General features: G+C 43.0%; 1 protein-coding gene across 4 annotated transcripts in view; it reads right to left on the bottom strand.

The window, feature by feature from the left end:
- Nucleotides 1-24,041, bottom strand: part of dock4b (dedicator of cytokinesis 4b) — a 135,200-nt gene extending 111,159 nt beyond the window's left edge. For all 4 annotated transcript variants that reach the window (XM_085437775.1, XM_085437778.1, XM_085437776.1 and 1 more), the window contains exon 1: nucleotides 23,816-24,041. In XM_085437775.1, coding sequence (XP_085293901.1) covers nucleotides 23,816-23,852 — 37 coding nt within the window. In that variant the 5' untranslated portion in view covers nucleotides 23,853-24,041. The remainder of the gene's footprint in view (nucleotides 1-23,815) is intronic.
- Nucleotides 24,042-24,984: the final 943 nt, after the last annotated feature.

The raw sequence follows: 24,984 nt of genomic DNA, 5'->3' as shown, positions 1-24,984 counted from the left end.
CAGCTTTGGAGATTCTCTGGCCCAGTCGTCTAACATCACAATTTAGTCCTTGTCAAACGTAAGCTTGCCCACTTTTCTAGCTTTTCTAGGAGGACAAAATGTTCACTGCTATATCATATCCACATCCGCTTAATTGCAACTTAGGTCACGGATCTGGCTACAGTTGGTGCCACTTAAGATAACAAGTCCACAATTCAGCCTTACTATTTTAACCACACTGGGGAGTAGAATATTAGTTATCCCAAAGGAAAACTGGCAACGCAGCTCAGGCGAGGACAGCGGGCTCGAAGCTTAACAACAAAGTTGTAAAATGTGATTCTTTACAACAGGCAGTAAACTGTCATAACCTCTCTTTTCATTTGTCTTCAAGCTGTCTTTGTCTCTAAATTGAAATAAAAAAAACCCCACCCTCTACAAATATAGAATTGCTAAATTATCATTTAACCCACATGAAACCACACATGCAAATAAAAGCATCTACTCTCTCTCTCCAAACAGCCCGCGTGTAAATATGCATGAAGCCACAGCTTTAGAGGAGAATTTTCAGCAGCAGGTGAAGCCTGCCGACACCACTGCCTACACGTCGATTCGCCCCGCAGAGAGAAGGATGGAAAAAGGGGAAAGAAGAGCTAAAATGTGTTCGGGGATCACAGGGAAATTAAGTTTGTGTGGAAAGGCTGATGGGAGAAGTAAGAGATGAAAACGATGAAGCAAAACAAAGACACTGCGGGGGAACGACAGAGAGGAGGGATTGTGCGAGGAACAGAGATAGATGAGTGAAGTCTCTGCTGCAGCTACCACTAACAAAATTCAATTCAGCTTTATTTATATAGCCCCAATTCACAACAACATTACTAAAAGTGAGTCTGGACAGGGGCACTTCACATTGTAAGGTAATGCAGGGAGAACCCCAACAATTACCCGTGAGCAAGCACTCAGCAAGCAGACAGGGTAGGAAAAAGGAAGAGAGAAGCATCCGCTTTCTTTCTTCAGGTGTGACCGTTAAAAGTGGGAGTGCCAAATGAAACCTACTGCGTCAACCACCCTCTCCCTTTTTGACTCAACTGCAACCTCTCCACTTCCTTTCTGCCTCTCCCCACCTTCATTGCTCTCTTTCAAGGAAGAGGAGGCGTGGCTGACCTCTATCTGCATTTCAGGCTCTCTTGAATCAAATTACAGCAAATTATGCACTCCTGATGCAGTGGCAAACGCATGTTTAAACACACGTACACACACCCACACACACACACACACACACACACACACAGGAAGCATAAGTGAGCATAAGAGTTGGCAGACCCCGCACAGCACGTGGCAGTTTTTGACCTTAACAGACGCACATCTTCACACATGTACAAATGTAACATATTTGGCAGGTTATGGGTTTAGCATCTGACATCACATCTTGATGACGTGACATCAGCAAAAATACCCTCAGCCCACGCTCAGAAAATAAAATTAAAATTAAAATAAAAAACACACCCACAGCCTGCTTTCGTTTGCTCCGGGCCATGGCAACCCAGAGAGCAGTCAGGTCCACACTGAGGATGATGAAACGATGATGAAAACGTGATGAAACAAAATCCACCCAAAACAGCATCTGTGGTGTTATCCTGCCGCGTGAGTGAGTTGTCTGCCCCCAAAAAACATCAACAAAAAAACCAAAAATGAAGGTGTGGCTTTTATAAAAAAAAAAGGAAAGTGCTGCCTCAAGGTGATTTGAAATCAAATTGATGTGAGAAGTGGAGCTGCTACAACCACCAGCTTGGCTTAGTTAAAAAAAATTTTGTGTGCGTGTATGTGTTATCTCTCTGTCAAGAGATTTAAAATGAGAGAGTTGCCTGAAGCCACAGCCCTCAAGCCCGATGATGTGCAGACACTGGTGGGATTTGTGCTGACTGGGAAGCAAAAAAATAAAAAATAAAGATGCAGTTTCTGCAAAAGCAGACAGAAAGGGAGAAAAGGTGAAGGACGGCGAGGCTGACGAACAGAACGGCTTAAAGAGAAACAAAACAATGAAGAGACTGGATGAGAAGGAGAAACTAAAAGAGGGAGGGTGAGTGAATCGAAGAGGGAGGCTGAGGAGATAAGCAGCCAGTCAGACTTTATAGTGGATCTCACTTAGCATTGTTTGCCCGTGTGTCAGCTTGAGGGGAAAGGAGATCCTCCCTGTCGGTTCTCAAACACTTACACGCTGACCATGGAGCCCGGGGAGGAAAGAAGGGGGGACAAAAGCAAGGTTAAATCAATCACAGCGAGGCAGAAAAAGAAAAAAACAGCACTTGAGAACTTTTAAGAATGTTTTCAGATTATATCTCACTACTATGCACATTTCTGCATTTGAGTGTGGAAACCAAATTAGCACAAAGAACCTGTCAAAATGAATGAAACACACTAACAAAGAATGGATTCCAACGTTATATATAATATTAGCCGTAATAAGGAGATGGCAAGGACCCATACAGGTAGTGACTCTAAACTGACTGTAGAGTAGAAGAGTGAGGTTCTTTATATGTTACTCCTGTGATGGTCTGGTAACCCGTTCCCTCATATCTCAGTTTCTTAATAAGACGCCTCTATGTTCTCTCCAAGCTTGATAAACCGATTGTGCAAATCAATTTAAAGGCAACTGTCGCTTTTGTGGTCATTTAAAATACACCGTCAGGTAAGACGGGCATTTCTAGCACCTTCCCAGTCTTAAAGGGTTTTACTCTACAAACCACATTCATCCACTGGCACTCAGATATTCATCCACAGATTCTTTATATGCAACACTTTGTTTATCAAATGCTGACAGATGTATTGAGAGCAGCTTAGGATTCAGTGTCTTGCTCAAGGACACATCAACATGCAGACTTAGCCACGGGCTTAAGAACATGGAAAGCAAGGAGATCGTCAGACTGTAAAGTCAAAGTCAACTTTATAGTCAATTCCGCAATATGTAAAGGAAAGAGAGAATCGCAGTTCCCCCAACAGACAGTGTGCAACTGAAACAAAAACAAACCAAAGAAATGTAATAAAGTAAAATTAAACAGAACAATATGAAAATAAACAACAGGCAACTGTAGAGATACAAATTATACAAGGTATATTAAAGCCTATATACAATTATTGGTGTGTATAAAGTTGTGACTTATAACAAGGTTATTATCTTCCACAACTAGAACTTATGAACAAATGTAACTGTAGATAATTAATCATCCAGCACCTTGTTGCTAATTTGACCAAAAAAAAAAAAAAATTTGCCCTGCACACTGATGTACATCAATTTTTTCGTGAAGTTAGTGATTAAGGCTTTGACTATACTCCACTGCAGTCATGCACACCTGGAAACCTGTCAGGTCTCCAGGTGTGCACAGTTTTTTGTACATATCACACATCTTCTACAAACTTGTGAGGCACGGTTTGAATAATACCTCCCATTTGTAGACTCAGCATGCATCAAAGTGTTAAAGTGCTGGTATCATACCATTTGATACTGCCTTTTCATAGTGGACAGCTGGTGCTTGTCACCTCATTAGGAAATATTTCCCCACCCTGCCCTGATGAAAAGCATGTTGTTCTTAATACGTGTAACATCTCAGCATGTACACATGCATGAGATTGCACAGATAGGACTGGTGACAAGCACAACAATATGAGCATACATCCGCAAAGGCATGTTGTTAGCTTGGTGAGAGGGGATAACCCGGAGTCTTTGAATATTCAGTGAGCCATGAGCAACCATATGGAGGTTTTCTTCTTAGTTAAACCTGCTGGTTTGTTTCACGACAGTAGCCCGGGAACAACTTTTTATTGCACGCAGATGCGTCTTGTTTTGAACAGCGATTTGTTGTTAAGGAAGCATGCCACCACAACATCGCCACCAGCAAGACAAAATTGTAGGTTGAAAGCCATGACACAAAAGCTCTCAGACAACGAATGAACTTCCAGCTGCCACAACGCACACAAACACCAACTCTGAGCTAAAATTAAAGTTATTGTTATTGCTATTCCTCTCGGTAGTATGGCTCTATCCCTACGTCCCGGCACTAAATAGTGGCAGATTCCCGTCAAATGACCTGATGACCTTTTCAAAGAATCACTGACCCAAAAACCCACTGCACTCTTGGAGTCACAGCTCTAATATTCAAAATGAAGATAAATAAAGCACTTTGTGAACCACTCCAAGACAGTAACATTTTTCCTGCCACACCCATTCTAGACACCAAAATAACTCAAATCTAACACATGTACAGTATTGTGCAAAAGTCTTGAGCCACAGCTTTTCTTTATATTTTGATAGGAAAATAGGAAATACATGGAGCAATATTTAAACATACAAACATACAGAGATATACAGTATATAAGGGGAAAACAGAGCAGTCTTCAGAAGTAGTTCTTCAGGCTTCTTGACGGCTGAGTTTAGTTCTGTTCTCTGTCAAGATTATCCCATACTACTTCACTAATGTGTGCCAGATGGCTGATAGTGTTCCATTGTGTTTTCCTATCCAGGTATGTTTTTACGCTATTTGTGATTTGTGATCATGTTATAAAATGAAGCTGTTGCTAATCAGGTGTTTTCCAGATGGTGTTGCATGGTGAGTGTCTGTCAAACTGTTTGACAGACAGTATGTTCTGTGCTAGTAGCAAAGTGACTAAATATACCTTTTGAAATTACCAGAAAGTCTATGTCCTTGGTAGCTACGACTGTATATATAAGAGAGGCTGTAATCAATACTGATAAATGTACTAAAAATGTGGGAAGAATATGAGCAAGTAATGTTCTCAAGTTCACTAGAGCTATAACAACAAGGGCAGCCAGGAACTAAAAACAGATTTCACTGTTTCATTTCTGTGAAAAACCACAGCCTGACCTTTTCACAGACATATACCCTTGTATATGTGTGGCATCTGAAATGCACCTAAAATATGGATCTGTACAGATGGCGCCAGGTGTTAAAGTACGCTTAAGGTCAACAGAATCAAGAAATTACTATGGACAGGAAGGGTTCTCCTTCATCTGATTAACAAAGCTCAGCTCACACACACACAAACACGCACACACACACACACACACACACACACATGCAGAGAAATCAAAGATTGAGAAGACTAGAATCAAAGGAAGGAGGACCCTGAAGACAAATGTCAGTTGGGTTAATATTGGCTTTAACTTTTGAAGCCATTTTTTTATCTCATTACCGTTCGTAAGTTTCCCATTAGTGTTCAGGCTGACCATGCACATCCTTTGGAAGCAGAATATCAGTCAGTCATGGAGAAATTACCCCATGCTGCTACCACTGAATGCTAAGCCTTCTAGAAGATGCACTAACTGGCATGCAAAGAAAAAGAGACAGACAAACGATGTTAGACGGAGGGAAAGATGAGAATGTTGATGATAGGGCTGCAGCTAATCATAGAGTTGGAGACAATTCAAGCAATTATGGTACTTGTTTCCATGTCTACCCAACCGCCAAGATTTTTATTTAGTCTAGTTCACTGCAAACATGATTTTAAAAATGCACACACACAAATAAAACAAAAAGAAAAACACAGAACAAAAATTTAGAGACAGACTAGCATTTCAATTCTGTGTAGCCATTACTCTATACGTTCACTTCACATCCTGGCCCAGCAGTCCTCATTCAGCTCTCCTCACGAGACATAAAACAAAGAGCTCAGTGACAAGTAGAGACAGAGAAACTGTATAAGAGAGGGGGGAGAGAGGAGTGAAGCATCAGTGAGAGATCTGAGTCAGTGGGGAGTGTGTGAAAAGCACGGGAGTGGATGAAAAGACCACAGTGTCGGCTTCATGCGTTCAAGTGATGGGGCCACAGGGTGCAGGTTTTGAAAGACGTGTGCTCAGATTCACTGCGTGCGGTCAAGACATGAGAAGAAGTGCTGACTGCACAGTCACACGGGCAAAATGCGTGCATGCGTGCATACGGCGTGCTGGCTCAAACACACCCATGCAGTGACAGACGGTCATAGCCTCAGAACACAGCCAGGGCATTTGAAGACACTTCACAGGAAATGGCAGCGTGGTATAACTCTGAAACACACACACACGCGCGCGCTTGGAGGATCCACTCAAGGACACACAGATGGCAGGTGCTACACAAATACAAGCCACTGGAGCATGCCTTATTATCAGCTAAGCCAGCCAGCCAGCTATCCAGTCACTGCTTCTCAATAAGAGCTCTGAATATGTCAGCTTCCCTTAATACGGGCAAAAGAGGAGCTAAGCTAACAACTTTAAGGAAATCCTGTGAAGCAGGACGTGCAGCCAAATCAAATGGAGACCAGGGAAATGAAGGAAACGCAGGGGATGCGTGAAGGATGGGTAGTTTAATGATAGGGGTGGTAGAAAGCAGGTATGAGCATGAACAATCAGTGTTCAGACTAGTGTGACACTGGACAGACAGCATGTCTCTGCCTTATGCCATTAAAAATATTGAGTTTTAGACTCTTACTTTGAATTTTAATTTTGAAGACGTGAACTACGATCACTAAAATTGTAATGTGAATTATGTTACCCACCAAAACTATGCCTATGCAAATAGTGATTCCAGTGCTATAAAAATGTGCTAATATCGGAGTGTTTTTCCAACAAAAATGATGCTGCAGGTGAAGTAAGATGAAACCCACCCCCGTGATGTGTCATACCAATCCAGGCTCATCCCAGGATTAAAAAAAATATGAGGAAGTGATGCTTATAAATAAACTTCTGTTGCCTTCAACATAGTTGGTCATATCCTTTATGCATACATCTAGACACAAAATTATTTTTTTTATTTAGCAGTGCAGCAATGTCAGATTCTTCGAAAAGATGGAAGTCAGGAAACATGATGGATGGATTTATTCGTTCTGCCTTCGATGTTGCACATTATTTACCAAAAAGTAAGAAAGAAAATAAAAAGGCTGAAAATGAAATATCCTATATATGCTTTAGGCCAGGTTGGGATTGCTTCTGTTTCTAAGGTGGGCAAGGTTAGAAAGGTTTGGACTTCTCTGCTTAGACTGCTGGCCCCATGACCCGGACTCAGATGAATGAATGGATGAATGATAAAATGGATGAATGAATGGATTAAAAATTGTGAAATCAAAAACCTTTCAAAAGGGGAGGGAAAAAAATCCAATATGAAACTAGAAATCTCTTTAGATCTCTTTATAGAAACCTCTTTGAACTAGCTGCTCCTCCCCTAGACTTAAAATTTTCATGAGTAAACGGGTTCACTGCTTCTTAAACTTTTCTTTTAACATATTTTACACAATAATTATGTATTTTTATGCAAATATTTATACAACCAAAACAAATCATCTGTGGCATTAGTTCATATATCAAACAAAAAGGATCAATCCAAAAGTTCATGTGACTGTAAGAGAACAAGCCATTTAACAGAGCAAAGTATGGTGATGTTTTGCCAACTACCTACACAGTAAGGGGAATATGCAACCTACGTTACTAATGGCTATCAAGTGTGCACTGGTCATGCTGGTAAAACGTGGACGAGACGAGGAAGGTTTATTAATGGCTAATGGTGGATTAGAAAGGGAGTGTGATCAGTCATAAGTAGAAAATGTCTCAGATTCAAGGCCACAGTAAATGGTGTGAGATTTGTGTAGTTCTTTTACTTCCTTTGGTTAACATCCTTCTCACTCACAGCACACAGTAATCACACTGTTTACACAATTATTCAAAATTTAGCTGGATTTAGACACTTTTAGAGCCTTTCAACACCCACTCCCACAAAAATAGAAACAACTACAGCTGCTAATTTGTGACCAGAACTCACATCTGTCCCTCTCTTTCCACTTGTACCATAGGCCAAGTTAGCGCCCAGGATATGTTGTGTGAGACCTAATTTCCTCCATCTGATCCATCTTGAATATTCATTACTGAAGGAGCTCCGGAGCACAAACCCTAATACACCTATTAATGTCAAAATATATCACATCCATGGACTCGCAGCAACACAGCACAAGCAATTTAAAATGATCAACAAATATTTCATTCAAAAGGGAACCACGAGGAACAATAGGGATTATGGGGAAGTCATAACTGCTGATCAAATAAAACAACATCTAATCTGCTGTATGGGAAGTATGTTACTGCCAAAAGTTGAGAACTATTTCTCTGACAGAGTAACAGTCTCCAAAAAGCTGTTACAGTTTACAACCCCAAAGGCCTCTACACAAAGAGGCATTCAACAGTTGCGCTTGTAAGTACAGTGCGCTCTACGGGGAACTGCCAATTCCTAACACGAGCGAAAGTTTAGAAGCTTTGCCACAAGACCCCGTAAAGCTCAGCGGGGTAGAAAAAGAGCCGAGGCAGCCATTTGAGGTGGTGAGACTACAATGGAGCTGAACTAACAATGACAAGATAGCGACAGCGGTGAGGAGCAACTGAACCAAGAAATATGACGAGCGAGGCATCTGTCATCCAGCCCGCGCATCAGAGTAAAAATAAAGTGTTTTCATGTGATGTGCATTCTGCTTTTCCGTGAGCCACACAATGCGGGGAATGAATGACTTGACTCTGTCCATTTCTATATTAGCCCCGACTGTCATTTTTTCCAACGAAGAGAGGCTCACGCTGAAAACTGCAAGATGAGGGTTGGATTCTGCAGCTTGCTGGGACAACAGTCCTGACATCTGCAACAACTTAGATCGATAACACACACACAAACGCGCGCACAAGCAAATAGACACGCCAGCAAAAAGAAATATGGGGCAGAGCGATAAATAAAAGTTCTTATATGTTTACTATAACACTTTCTTGGGAAGGGAATCTGTATGTGTGTCAAATGGCCTTTTATAGGAAATGGGTTTCCTTCCCTTTTTCTCTGCTTTAGTCGCCTCACATGGGGCTTTCAGGAAGTATAGACCTCACGAAAAAAAAAAAAACAAACTCTAAAAGTAGTAACTAGTTCCTCAAATTTGTCTTCACCGTCATTCAGAGCTGAGAACTGAAAAAACAAAATTGCTATTGAAGATGGAGAGACGCTCTGTTTGGCTCTGCACTGCGATTCAACGTTGAATGTATGGCCTATGTGTATGGTGAGCTTATGTGTGTGTCTGTGTGGCCGCACGTGGTCAAACATTCCTGCGGGGCTAAGAGGTTCAGCTGTCGTCAGGACTATTTTCCTGTGTGCTGCATGCCATTGGTGGATCAAGGAGGATTATTCCTGGAGGTTGGGAAACTTTGGCCTCGGTTAGATTTGGAAAAAAAGAAAGAAAAACACAGAGAAAAGGGACAAAACGGCCATAGTATGGAGTGATTTCTTTAATGAATCCAACTTGCGGTAATGAGACTGAATCGGTGCTGTTGTTTGTCAAAGCAAGCCACGTAGGAAATCACACAAGCCGAGAGCTACGGCGACTGAGAGGCACAGGAGGAGGGCTGCGGAGAGAGTCTCGAGCCACCTTGCGCTGTTCGAAATAATTAACCAATACTCAACTGTCACACAAGAAAATCCCTTGTGCCTGCTTTGAATTTTTTCGCTTTAACTCGAGGAGCTGCTTCACACTTTGCCCTAATCTTGTCCATTACTGCGACTACATCGGCGCGAACAAAAGAGGCCGCTCTCCAATTTCTCTCAACCTGTCAGGGACCCCAAAAATGGATGAGAATCCCAATTCCCCTACACATCCTCCAGAATAAATTGGTAGTAGAGGGAAGTCTGACCATGGAAGCCAGCTAATTCAGAAGCAGCGGTAAAGACAGAGACAAGCTGAGAGACAGAGAGTGAGGGTGTCAAACTGATGGCTGTGCTCAGCCAATTTGCTTGTGCATGCGGTCCACGCAGGCAAAAAAATCAATAGAGTAGAGTAAGAAAGTTGGAGGGGGCAATGGGGGAAAAATATGTCCCACTTTTCTGATTTAGGTCAACAGCAGTCGTGTGCGCCCTCCAAAGCTGTCGGTAATTAAATGAAACTAGTTAAAAAGTCGGCAGGAGCCCTGAAATGGAAGGCAGATGAGGGATGAGAGAACGGGGAGGGACGAGGCTACAGTGATTAATCTCATCTTTGTTTTTCTCCTCCCACAGTTGTGGTTGAACACAATTATACAAAGTAGAAAGGTAGCCTCATTTGTGCGCCCATTCGGCGCCTGGCACTCCTCAGGGGGAGAAAGTATAAAGATTCTAATGAGCTACAGAGAGAGTTCCTTAAACACAAAGGGGCAGATAGGGACACACTGGGACCGTGCTCCGCCAGCCTTGGCAGCTCAACTCTGAGGAAGAACTCCATGCGGACCGAAAACTGACAGCCCATCAACCATCACATTCTCCGTCTTATTTTCTGTGCCTGACTCTCCACAGTTTACCCGTATCTGCCTTTCGCCTCACATTCTCCTGGTGCCTGGTAAAGCCTGGCAGATCATACATGGGACATATTAAAAAAAAACAAAAAAACAGTTTAGAGCAGTAGTTTCCAAAACACGGTTCATTCCCCATAGCCAAGAGTTATGCAAAGCAACTTACTATAAATTGTAAAACTGAGCTCTAATATCAAAAAGTACATGCACACAGACTTTTTTTACAAGCTGCCTACTATCTGATCTACTGGACATTTACATTCTCACAAGCATATTTGTCTGTGACATCTAGAAAAGTTCAGAGTTGTGGGTTGCATTTGAATATGTGGTTTATGATTTCCAACTCCACCCACTGCTGCATGCTCAAGCATGAAGAGCACCTGGTGTAAGGCCCGGGTGAGACTCAAGTGGTTATACGTAGTGTGATCAATGACAAAAGCTGACTAATCGATCTACAGTATAATCACATTACCACAGCTGAATCCCCATATGCGTTACTTGCTTGCTCCTAGGGTTTGTCAAATTCCCCCTTTGCATTTGTCTTGGTTGCTTCGCTAGCAGATTACTGCAGTTTGCATGAAAGACACTGACTTATCTGCAAAAACCTGCCAACTACTTGCTAATAGCTAGTCACACTAGAGACCACTTGCCTTCAAAAATAAAGGTTGTCCCTTTTGAAACACGTAGGTTTCAGCATTAAGGCCCAGCTTTTACTTTCAAGGTGAATGGTTTCCATTTATGTGTCATGCTTTTTCATGGTTCACAACCACTAAGTGGTTAGTTAGCAAGTATTTTCAGACAAATGAGCATCTTTCATGCAAATTGTCTGCTAATCTTACGAAGAACGCAATCGGTACATCACCTTCCTTATGACTGATCTCACATGGTGACAGCCAGCAACCCTTCAGCACCTACTCACCAAATATATGAGGAAAACACATTTTTCCCCAAGTGGCCAGAGGTTTCCAGGGGGGTGCCAACTGGTCTGTGGCCCATGTGACTGAGGCCTGAGGATTTATATGGGATTAAAACATTGACTGTTTTTTTTAAATATCCATATTCCATCTCTACTGTAAGCAAACATGAAATCACAGATACCAGCAAAACAAATTTAATATTTTTAAGCCAAAAGCCTAAATTTGGGAATTACATCTCCAAAGAGAAACTAAATTATCCAACAAATTGATTTATTGTTATATGCCTACATTATTTTTACATCCATGCCTGCTGTTGTGCGTCTACCGTTTCGACCACAGTCACAGCCAGCCACTGCTGCCCAGCTCCTAGTACTAGGAGGTAGGGATGGTAAGGTTGCTGCTACATTAGGACAGCCTGTGCAAAGAGGATTATGGCTGCAGTCCAGATGAGGGTCCGGGGCGGGGGTGTGACACATCACCACTGATGATGCCTGGAAACATTCCCCTAAAAATCAATGGCTTGGCCTCAGCCCATTCAGTCAGCACCATTAGCAGAGTAACCTCTGGACTGAAAACAAGCTGAAGTAGATGCAGCTGCACTGTGTTGCAAAATATCCAATTGGGTGCACTCCTGTACCTGTAAACACTGGAGCTTAACCTGAGCTGAATTTTGAATGGGTTATGATTTATTTATGCGTGTCTCGCAGGTTGCCGTCCACTGATCAAAAGCCTGTTCAAAAGGAAACAGCTGAACATTTGATCACGATCACAAGCCACGACGTCCTTCTTTTTCATGCTTCAGGAGACAGCATCGGCAGCCATACTACAACATATTTTGTGTGCAGCGCAACACGCTCTATTTGTGCGGCGGTATTTTTAGCATTCCTATACTCATTATGTCAGCAGCAAAAGCACAGCAGAATGCCCAGGCCGGTATGAGTGAAGTGAGAAAGGCAGGAAGACAATGCTCAGTCCTGCTTGAAGTCGGGCATCTGCTCAGCTAAGCACATGTATTGTGGCTGTGAAGAATGTGCTTTGCTCCGATTAAGTTTATTTTTTGATGGCGTTGGAAAACAAATACACCTCGCTCCTCTGCTGTAGCCGTGCATCAGCGAGCTCCTGAGGTGCTGAGAGGTGTGTAAACAAAGAGGATAGGATTCATGTTTCAAAGACGAGAGACATAACTCACTGATGTCAAGATTATCCTTTTTTTTTTTACTCTTTCAAGTTTGACTAATGAAACAACATAAAAGCATCTTTCTTCAAAAAAAGCTCAAAGCTCTCAAAGAGTGGAAGATGATACTGAGTCCTGTGATGACCATTCTGCTCAAATTGGGACCACTGACAGCTCATTCGGGTCTGGATAAATAGGGTAGGGATGCATAGCCCAAAAGACACCTCCATTATTGAGCCATTAGGAGCAGAGGGGTAAGGACTACAGGAGTAAGAGAACACCACAACTGACATAACCAGCAATAAAGACACCAGCAAAACAATTTATAGTAATTATGATTTTTACCAATAAATAGCTGTATAAATATCACATCTATCTGCACCATTTCCATGGCTTCAATGCCTGCTTTTAACAAAAACTGCTTGCCAGCAAGAACACCCAGGGGCTTCACAAAAGGAGGTGCTGTAGGATCACAATTTGTGCTCGTGTTGTGTACATTGCCAGTGTACATACAAACAATTACTCTTTCTGTCATGTCACCTCCTTTGCTCCGCACTGAGCCAGCTGCCTGAGGTGTCCATCCGGCGCCGTCATCCTTTCTGAGTCCGACTCACAAAGGCTCCCACAGTGGGGAGGTTTCCTTTGCGCCCCCCACCCACCCCCGCATCACACCCACACAATAGGGGATCCATTTCAACCGCTTTTAGCAGGGTCACTTGCTACTTTTAGTTCTCAGCCCTCCCTCCCCTGAGGGTGCAAGTGGTGGAAGGAGGAAAATAAAGACGCCAGGTGGATGCTTGGGAGTGAGGTCAGGCTTGTGGCACACAGTGGCCCTTCGAGCCAGCCCCGCCGTGGCTGGATGTCTTTTTTTGGTAAAGCTTTGCGGGAGGAAAAGAAGCTGATACCACAGCCTGGAGCGACCATGATGCCTGGTTTCAGTGCTATATTGCAGAGAGGTTTGGCTTGTGACCTTGATCAAGGTAAAACACATTACAAAGGACATTCTACTCTGGGCCTGTTGGGAACCAATCATATACATCTTAATACACTTAATGGGCAAAAACACTCGGCCACACCTATTAATCTCTGAATTAATGTGTTTTCAGTCCCATGGCTGCAATGAATAAAAATGAAACACCTAGCGCCTCTACAAGCATTTATGAAAGAATGGGACATAGTGCATTAAAGTCGCCAAGCCTCTGACATTAACATCAGCACTAAAACTGTGCTCCAGGAGCTTCATGGCATGGGTTTCCATGGCTGGGTAGCTCCTCTAGGTGTGAGGTGTAGGTCGCCCAGCACTTCTAGTCATACAGTGTATGCAGGGGTTGGCGATTTGGTCACAAGATCATATGAACAATCTTTTGGGGATAAATCACGACTTACAATCTGAATCACAAACACTTCTCTAACCCAAGCCCATATAAGCTAATCTTGTTACTCAGCAGTAACTACTTCCTGATTTTATTTTGCGATAACCCAGACAAGTCCCTATTGAAATGAATTAGAAGAGCACAACAGCTGCAAGTTCAGTGTCCTTTGGGATGTTGAAAACAAAATGTTAAAAAAATAAAAAAATAAAATAAATTACCAGTTAAATCTGTTGAAAACAATTGTTTAGAAAGGTGTCTTTTTGAGTGTTTTGCCTAACCTAGCATACACATTGTGTCATGACACAAAAAGCTTACATCACACAGGTGAAAAATGCGATTGTGTAAGTCGAACAAGACAACAGGCCTAAAGTTTCCCAGTGTTACACAGTTACGACCATTAAAAAACAGAAGATTGGATTCTGTGTGCTGGGAACACGGATATTCAGGATTCTTTCAGCTCACAGATCTCTGCATGCTGTTTTTACCAGAGGGGCTCTAACTGGACGTGGAGGTGTGTTACTTTAGGAAATTACAAAAGAGGAATTTATCAACTTACGAAAAATAAGGCTTTAAGAAGGGAATTCACATGATTGCGTCTTTGGCTGGACTTAATCTCACAATAATGATTGAGAGCAAGAGGAAACAACATGTGAGCTTTTCCTTACAGAGCTTTAGATCTGCTGGTGGGCAGATTTTGGTACCTTTCCTGTCTTTATGCCAAGCTAAGTCAATTAATTAGAATGGCATCAATCCTATTAACCGACTAAATGATTACCAACACGTCACACTTTCTTCTTTAATATGGCTCAAAATGCATACACTATTGGGAGAATTAGTCTGTATCCATCTTCTCTGCTTCCAGCAAGCCAATTTCAAAACTACTAACTTAACTTAAAGGACATCAAATGCCCCCTTCAGGTCTTGCTTAAATAACGGGAGAAGAAAAACTCAGCCGAATGAATCAAGAGAAGGAATCCTCTATGTAACTTCCAGAAAAGGAACACAAGGAAAGCAGATCAATCCTACAATGCACCACAATGCCAATCTTCAGTGCTGCTGGAGGAATACTGAAAAGGCCTCATTCAATCAATGATGAGAGGCAGGAAGAATGAAGACTCTTGGTCTTCTCCCCCCAGACTGAAAAAAAAAACTTCAAATGATCCAGTAGTTCTAATGTTTTTGGGGGTTTGTTTGTTTTTGGTTTTTTGGTTGTTTGGGTTTTTTTAGGGGGAGGGGTTTATTAATTCAAAACGAGTGTTTAACCGAAAACACATTTTCTCCTTCAGCGTGGTTTGAAGGCTTTCCTCTTAGCTGGATAAACACTCCAAATAGTAACAGTCCCTGAAGAGGACTGAAAAGAAGAGACAGAAAAGAAAAGTGAACTGGGTCGCAGTTGGTAGTTTAGTCAACCTGATGAATTAAACAGACCCTCTGAGGCAATAACACTCTACAACACCCACACAATTAATTTTGGAATTCAGAAGAACTAGTCACTTCTGAAATAATCCTGTTTTTTGGTAGCTTTGTCACCGAGAGCTGGAGTTTATCTCATTTCAAACTCGCAACCCCTCGGAGAGTAAGGAGTTTTCTTCTTTGACATCTTTCTGGCTGAAAAACCATTCCCGAAATACAATATCCACCTTCTGCTTCGATAGAATGAAGTTATTTCAATCAGCTAAAGAGAACTGTGCTGGAAAATGAAGAAAAAAAATCAATTGCAATCAACTCAAACACTTGAGTCTTCAAACTGACAAAAAAAAAAAAAAAGTGGGTAAATGAGCATCGATGGGCTGCAATGAAAAGCCCTTTAGAAAGTTAACCTAACCTGACATTAAAAGTAGCTTTTCTGTGTGCAAGCAGAGGGAGAGGAAGTGAGCTGATAGAGTAGAGGTGATGAGGACGGGCGGCCAGCCAGCGCGTCGCATGCAGCAGGTTGACATGCACAGGCGAGCCGGGCCGTCATCTTGACGGCGCACCCAGAGCAAGAAACAGACTGCTTGCACGCACGCACACACACACACCACCTTCAAAGGGGACAAAGAGCAAACGTAGAATCTGTACATGCACTGATTCAACCTGAGAAGGGTGTGCGCACACACCCAACACCAGCACAAACAGATACATTGAGCAGGTTAATGAGACATCTAAGAGAAAGTGAAGTCGGAGAGGGCTGGCCAGAAATCAGTGACAGCAGCAGCTGATCCTCCCAGTGTGATCTTTCCAAAGACAGAGGAGGGAACGGCGATGAGGGGAAAGCAGTTCAATCTCACAGAGGGCACAGAGGGCTCTATACTGATCAATGCCACTGCCACAGCTCTTGACCCCACAGCCAATATGCACTGCTGGTATGACCTTACTTGGGAGTAGGTGTGCATTTTCACACCTACTCAATGCTTTTCTTTTTACGCTTCGATGAACGGGGAACATGTTTAAGAGGATTTGATGGAGAGACAAGCATGTAGCACCACAAAAGATGTGTAGCATCCGCCGTAGCATCCGCTCTACTGCAAAGCCTGAGGGACACTCATACTGATTTATCATATTCAGAGTTCCAGTCCACAGAGGCGGCTGCTGCAACCATGCACCAACAAACACAAAGCTCCATACGAAAAATTACACACATAAGCCCACAAATATGTATGTAACACCAAATGTACAAGACACAGAGGAGCACAGAGGAGCACACAGTAGCTGGCGATATCTGGGACAGGCGAGAGCGGATTCATATGGAAGAGAGATAAAGGTGAAATAGACAGAGTGAAGTGAGAGAAAAAAGGAAGCCAGACTGCAAAGGAATGAGTGAGCAAGTTAAAAAAAAAAAAAAAAGAAGCAGAAAATGAGATAAGGGTCATCGCGGCGCAATCTGCTGTCTCTGAAAACAACTCACTCTGCAGGAATGAGCAGGAGACTGCAGGGATGGCAACAGAGAAATAGATACAAAGAGGGAAAATAGGCATTGAAACGACTTCAATTCAATACAGACAGACACCCAGAAGCACTTCCATTTAATTAAGGCAATACAAGAAAATGGCAAGAGGAGTGAGAGAGGGGACAGATAAACCCAGCGAGGTTTGGGAAGTGCGCATGAACGCCCAGTCAAGGTCATGTAATGACGTTCAACAGCTTTCAGCCTGAAGACCTTTCACCTCCCCGTCACTGTCTCACTCCACAACACTAATCCTGACGGACGCTGTGCTGATAAACTCCTAATAGTGTCCTTGACAACCTAAGCTGGACGGTTCATCAGTCCTTGTGTTATTCCATCTGTAATATACTGCAGCTCAATAGTAATACAAAATAGCTCTTTTTAAATCATTTAATTTCATTATTTTATCCAAGTGATGACAGCAACTCGCAAGTCCAAAAACAACTCTACCAGACGCCATTCCAAAGTAAAGCAAATAGAGAAAAAAAGGGGCAGACTTGGGAAAATGAGTACTGGACCAAAACACTCTGTGTGACCCTCCTGTGGCTGTACACCTACGAGACACACACACCCACCCACCTACCCACTGGATAATTAACAGGGTATAAGTAAAGACAGCAACCCACACCCATTAGCTCTGTTTTTCTAAAGTCCTTTAAGCATACCATGACACTTTATTAGCGATCAATAACACATTTAAAGTTATGAGATTTAACCCGGGCAGACCGCGACTGCGATTTTATTAACGCATTAATAATAAAGCGAGTGGTTTTTAGTAACTTGAGGGGCAGCACAAGCAGCTACCAGTTACCCAAGGTTTATTTGAAAACGGAAGCCTTGTGGGCATTATAATGCGTCGGGGCGGCCACACTAACACTCACAAATCAATGTACACTTCCTTTACAGTCAATACATGCAAGCCTGGATTACAGCCACAGGACACAGATTGCTCATGCTAGTCAAGTCCAGGCGATGCTTTTTCTGCAGCAAATGAGCATTAAAAAAAATAAAAATAAAACGAGTGTCTTTTGATGCATAAACAGCTCTTCTCACCTGCCAATCACTATGATTGTCACAAGCCGACACCCTTCGTTTATGAAAATGGTATGTCAGTCTTTTTTTTTTTTCCGCCTCAGCCCACACAGATGATACAAACACACACACCCTCCCCATGTTGCCTCTCCTGCAGGAGGGCTGCTGATCAGTTAGGCTGCTGAATTTCTAATAGGACATATCCTATTAACCTCACTCACACAGGGATCACGAATTGATATCAAGGAAGGAGAACCGCATCAGGCCTGCTGGAAAGGCAGAGTATTTCCTAGCCAACCGTGATGCTTTTATCTTAATACAATAATAATAATAATAATAATAATAATAATAGCTTCTTCTAAAACAAAGAAAATCTATTAGCAGATGTTTTTACTTGACAGATGTCTGATTTTTTGCATTTCAAATATCACACAAGTAGTCAAAGACAAGCACTGTTACCATATATCTAAATGGGGTGAAGAAAACAGTCAACATAAATCAATTGTAAGAGAAAGATGTAGACAATTTTACATTATTACTGCATTATTATATTATAGTATAAAGAATATTAGTCCACAGACAAGTTGATGAATTAAGTGCCAGTATAAGTAATAGCCATTATGATGACCATGTGTGCTCTGGTTAAAAAGAAATCGCTTGACCACCTCTAAGCAAAAGCATCATCTCTTTAGAAGCATCATCCCTTTAAGTATCCCAGACTGTCAGTGGAGTGGAAATCCATGAGAGCTACCCCACCACCACCACCACCACCTCCTTCAGCTACCTCTCTCATCACTGTACATGGATATGGACAATTACAGCACACTGGCTTGTCACCCACACCAGTGGGATTCGCAAGAGTATCTCCCCCACTCTGTGTGTATGATGAAGAAAAGCCAAAAGGAGGTAAAATCTTGTCACTTCTAGAACACAGAACAGAGATCAAAGAAACGTCTCTGTTTCCTGTGTTCGGCGTTGCAGAGTAGAAACAAAAAGACTGCTTTGTGGTTTAATGGGGACTCCATTACAAATACAGCAAGGTTTAATTGAAAAATACACAGGAAGAATCAGTGGTGGCATTTCTCACATCCTGGTCTATGTTTGTGTTACAGTGGCTATTATCTAGGTAAATAGGTGAGGATTTCTTTTTCCGTCTCTGTATGCATAAATCTGCATTCAAATATGTGCAATCTGCTGGTATAGGAGATGATTTTGTTACCGGAAGCTGTCTGGTTTCTGCCTGCAGTGTGAACAGTACTGATCAGTCACATTTTAGCAACTTCTGACCACAGTATGGTGGAAGTCATGGCCTAGATATCTGTTAACCGTAAATGTCCTCGCTACACTGGAAGCCCTGAAATGCTGGCGGTTGTCCCCAGAGGCTAACTCATTAGACGATAGCCGATGGGCTCCCAGATTGGTGATGAATAAAAAGCTCATTGATTCCGTCATGCGCCACATGTCCATGTAGATTTATTTACCCTTTGCATCGTGCACACCAGAGAACAGATTGTGTCTGGATTTTTAACTCTTTTTGTTTTATTTTGTACATATGTTCAAATCACTAGGGAGCCTCCCATGGTCTCCTCGTGTGCTAAATGATTGTCTTGGACGAGTACGTGTGCAAATTTGTGTGTTTACAGGGGAAGGGGTGCTATCTCTGCAGATGGAGGCGAGGCAGCGGGCAAGCAAGCAATTACAAGCTGGTTGGCTTACACCTCCCCCCACCGTCACCCATACATCGCCCTGGGGCTTGCTTGCATTAAGAAATCATGGGTATAATGGTGGAATGGGCCTCAGGGCCCCCTCCAAAACAACCTGCTAATCCCCTTGTGGTGATGGGAGGGTGTTGAATCTGGGGGTAACAGGGCATCCCGGCCGCTCCGACAATGAGTCCACCCCTGACACGCGCCAGCGCCCTCAACCACCCATCGCTTCACACCGCACCTCCTCCAACCACCCCAATCAACTACAGCAACATCCTCCCGAGGGAGGAAACAAGCGATGTCAGCCACGGGAGAGGAAAACCCCCCAGGCCCAGCGTCGCCCCTCCATCTCAGCTGGGCCTCGAGCAGAAACATTCAATCAGATCACTGCGCCTTTCTCTCTGCATCTCCTGGCTGTTTTTGTGCCACAGCACTCAAACAAAGGATGCACGCTAAATCGAGCTTCGCCAATCAACCTCTGGTAGAGAATTCAACTTGCACAAACAGATCCGAAGCAGCTCATTAAAATGGTTTAATTATGTATCCAAATTGTGATGAGCAATGACACGCTTGATTGGTTGTATCAGAGGGCCTTAATGTGGAGAAAGGCCTCACTCTGTCTGAGAATTAACATGACGTCTGCTCTCGCTAAACATGACACAATGCAGCCTCCAGTGCTCTCTCTTTCCCTCGCTCTGTCTATTCAGCGACTGAGTCAAAGTGTGTTTGTCCTGGGCGGCATTCGTGACAGATTACTCTTCATCTGCTTATGGAGCGTCGGACAGACTTCCTCGGGTAAGTCTGTCATCAAATATTCGGTTTAGCTTAAATCAACGCCATAATGTCACACCACCTCTTATTTCTTTCAATGGCAATCTCATCCTGTTTACCAGGAACCTGTGCCATCTCTGTGCTGAGATCTCTGACTTCCATATATAAAGAGATTTTTCCTCTTTGTTCAGTTTAGTGTTTCCCCATCCCAGCCCCAGCAAGTCCATTTAGAAATCATACATTAACATCGTCTCATCAATCTTCCAACCTTCTAGCTTCAGGTTAAAAACCAGTAATCATCCCGCTGGTGGGCTAATGGGCACCTTAACATCAACTCGCCGAGAGTCCATTCATATTTCATGAACGGCAGCGTCCCCCCATCTTCCCCGGGCCCCGCTCAGCTTGTAAGGCAAATCGACATCAAAAGCGTCAACCTTCCAATTAGATGGCGAGACATTCTGATCTCATCTCAATTTGGCCCGAGATCAAATCTTCCCACAAAGATCCAAGGAATTCCGAGCCCTTTTAGTTAGCCAGCCTACCCTGTCAAACGGGGAGAAAATGTTCACTGAAAGCACTTGGAGGAGGAGGTCGCATTAAAAAATGCCTAACGCAGGGACCTTCCTGTTTAGATATCGAGATATCACAGCAATTCCAACAGCAACAGTGTTCAAGAAAGGTGCTAGGGGAGTGTGGTTGAAAACAAAGACCAGATGTGAAAACATGACGTTAATCCTAGTGAGGTGCGACTTAGAGCAATGGCACTTCAGGCAGTGTTTTGGGAAGACCTGTGTAAAGCACCAGATGTTCCTCCTGGCATGAATAATTTGGACAGTGATTCCAGGTGGGCATCAATGGCCACTTCACAAATGAGGCTATTTTGCCGTAAGATAAGCATCAAGTTATCCTTTTGCCCCGCAAAATAAGTGATCGATGTGAAGACCAGCTGATTTCATATATTCTCTGTTATTTGTAAAAACAATGCAGCAAAGACACTAAGCTACAAGAAGTATATATAGTCTAAAAGCCTTAGAAATGCCTCAGCTCCTCAGACAGTTTTTTTCCACTCTTTTCTCTATATGAGGTCAACGAGAGAGGATTTCCCTAATATGGTCACATCACCCACGCAGCTCTGTTAGCACAAAAGCCCCACCCACCTGTTGTTAAAACACTTGTTTTTACAGAAGGAAACCAATCAGAAGAATGCTGGTTTAACAGGAGGGAGAAGGGAGCTTTTTTACGCAGGCAATGGATTCACTGCAGCAAGGCCCAGAGGAAAGTAAATAAGAATTACTCTGAGTTGTCAGTCACAAAAGGCTTCTCCAGTAGACTCCAAGAATAAAAATACGGAGCTGGAAATAAAGGAAAACAGCCACCCTTCTTCTTTCACTCCTCTAAGGGTCACTATATGTTACAGAAAGTGAAATTCTCATAGTGTGGCAACCCTATCTAACACCCCCAACATTCACACCCAGTATGCGCCTGTAAGCAAAGTTCTTTCTTCTATATCTTTCTCTTTTGTTACGCAGCTATTCCTGTCACCATCCCTATAAAAGGTCAGCCTTCCATCCCACCTTTGACTGTGACAGTTGTGAACCAATATAAACACATATTTCCTTCCAACAATGCAAGGAAAAACCTCTTTTAAACCCCCTCTTTGTTGCTCAATAGTTTCTCTAAAGTCTGTCAGTGTCTGGAGGGGATATCACTCATTCTGTTGGTTCAAGCGGATCAATAGAGAGACTAAAAACAAATCAACCTGCCCGAATCTCTGACTGCGACCGCTTAACCTGCTGAAGCTGCAATTATCATAACTAAAAGCAATCTGTGTCAACCTTTCTTGTGTGCGTGTGTGTCTGGCTCTTCAAACCTGAATTTCACAACAGGAAATCAGCACAGTTCCTTCCTTGAAAAGGATCAGGCCACACAGAAGAGTGCCTCTGCCAAAACAAGTCTTAGAAAATAAATCTCAGCCAACTAATGGGGTCTTATTGGGAGTTATCAAGGAAGAGGGTGTGTGTGGGTGGGTGGGTGGGGGGGGGGATCAAAAACCTTAATCCAATTAACAGGATGCCCTCTAGCAGCAGAGGGACAATACAATAGTGAGTATTTAGCTTTCAAAATAAATGCCCTCCATTTATCCAGCCAAGTGAACTTTGACAGCATGGAATGGGTTTAAGTAGCTAAATGGAATAAATCTATTATGTGGTATAAAAAAGTTTAAAAAAAATAAAATGATGCAGGCTAATGGTTCTGGACACTCTACCCTGCACGTGATTAAACACATTACAATATAACTGCAGAGTGAGGAAGGTCAGATATTTAGCACTTATGAGGGCAGGGAAGGGAAACTAGTAGAGCACTCAGGTGACCAGATCACAAACGTGTGACATGGAGAGGTCAAAGGCCAGTTTCTGGTTCGCTGTGCTTCACTGATTTCAAGTCCAGGTGGCAAAAAGCACCCATAGCACCCACAGTGGGATTTCTGAACACCTCAGACAACATTGAGAACCAAGGAAAGAAGGCATGATATGAACACACTGAGTACCTGTGCTTAACAGATCACAGTTTTATTACTTTGAATGGGTTGGCTTGCTTTAGTTGCAAAAAAAAAAAAAAAAAAGCTCAAATGATCGTTGGCTCCCTTTTACACAGACTCAACCAGAGCAACACACACACACAGAGGACAGTACAATATCTCTAGGGAATATTATTATGAGACATTTAAGCCGCCTCTCAGCGGCCGCATCTCAATAAGATGCCCCACCACCACCCTCACCCTCTGGATTTTTTTTTTCTTTTTGCGTTTGAATCCAGGCACAAGACGAAAATTCCTGCCACACCAACAGGGAAAAGTCTGTGTGGGGTTTTCTTTCCTTTGCCACATTTGGCTTCGTTTGCTTTGCTGTCGCTTGTTTGTCTCACTTCACTGTTTGATCCAAGAGCCCCCCCTCCGACAGTCTGAACAATGCGCACTGTACGACAGGCTGCACACATTTCCAGGACTTCTCAAGGTCTGGGACAATCTCCGTGGTAGAAAAAGCATCAACAATAATAATAACAATAATTTTAACCCCCCGTTCGGCTTTCTTTCGAAGAATTTCTAGATGCTGGGCAAAGCACACACAGACAGACATATAGCGACTGGCTGTGAAGCAGCTGATTCCCCCCACCACCACCACTGAAACAGACAGAGCCTGAGCGAACACACAGCAGTAGTGAAGTCAAAATAGCTCGCCAGTTCACATCCTCATAATGAAAATGGGAAAATAGGGCAAAGCGCGAGCAAGACTTAAAAATATCAAAAATGTGGCATTTGGCAAATCAGGAGGAGAAGGAGGAGGGGGAAGAAGAGGAGGGGGTGAAGCGGGCAACCTTATGCTTTGCAATGTGGCAGTGAGATGAAATCCAAGCTCCCATCACTGGGTTGTTTGAAAGAGAGCGCTCGCCTCGTGATAAAAACACAGTCATTCGGTCTCTAACTGCGCCGGGAATCAGCATCCAAGTACAGCCACTTCACCACCTCCCGTGCGCACATTAACACATGCCCTTACAGCTGAACGCGAGTGAAAGCAGTTTATTTTTTTAGAGGAATATGAAGGCAAATTAAACTTACCGACGCCGTATTTCTCGTGTTCTGTAGGTATCCACATGTTTACTGTCGGTAAGTTTAAGTGAGTGGTCGGAATAGCAGCGAAAAGCAAGGTTTGGGTTCCGTGTAACGCATTCTACTGGCGTGCTTTCCTCCGCTCTGTAGTAGGAGTCATTGTTTAGGTTACAGCAAGAGAAAGCGCCTCAGCCGCCGCTGCTGCTGCTGCCGCTGCTGCTCGTAGTGGTACGGAGACGCGTTGCCTTTAGGTTCTGTGGGAAATGTGACACCCGGAGAGGTCAGAGCACTTTGGAGCCCCCTGCGAAATTATTGTTTGTTATGGTCGGAAGATTTGGAGAAAATGAACGCTGTTCGTATTTAAATACCAGCATTTTCATACTTTTTAGAATGATTAAGCTTTAGCAGGCTGTATTTGTAGCCCAATGCCCTGTTCAAAACTGTCACGGCAATGGGTTCAATCGGGGTTGGAGCTAGTTATTTGTCAATCCTACTAACAGAGCAATAACACATTCATTGCTAAGTATGTGGCACTGTTAACTTGTTTTAACATTAGTTTGTTTTATAGTTAAAAAATGACGACTCAACGAGCTACGGTTACCAACTAGCATAAAAAGCAGTAGGAGTAATGTTAGCTTATTTTTCATAGACAATACAAACTGTTAGTTTTTTAAAATATTACTTCAGGGCTGTTAGCCTACACATAATATCATTTAAATATGTTTCCCTGAGCCCCCACCACACACACACACACACACACACTAAGTTGAGGATTCATTCCATCTACTAGTTATTATGTGGGGGCTGAGATTTAAATGTCTAACGAGAAAACCCCCGAGTAGTACCTGAACGCAACAACATCGCCAGCAAAGCGAAAAGGCCGAGTGACGCATTGTGGGACTTGTAGTAGGTACCCAGCGACGTCAGTGAAGGTCCCTTTATCTACAGCATCTTCGACACATGACGGTATTATTCTGTTTTTGGGACTTTCTGGTGAGTATTAGCTGGAAAGATGTAGGTTTAGTTTTATTTCAGGGTAGCCATGACGGTCGCCAGAGCGTCAAGACATGTAAGCACTGATTTACAGTCATCCATGGAGACATTACAGACCAATAATATCAGGATATTGGTGTAGAACATGACCTTGCAACAGTGGAGAGCCCTCCCGGACACACAAG

Source organism: Copadichromis virginalis, linkage group LG17, assembly GCF_057382275.1.
Source record: "Copadichromis virginalis isolate Kocher_CV1m ecotype Utaka linkage group LG17, C_Virginalis_male_GT1.1, whole genome shotgun sequence".
In the NCBI taxonomy this organism is placed as follows: domain Eukaryota; kingdom Metazoa; phylum Chordata; class Actinopteri; order Cichliformes; family Cichlidae; genus Copadichromis; species Copadichromis virginalis.
Note: the sequence above shows the minus strand (reverse complement) of the source record. Positions and strands in the feature narration are given on the sequence as shown.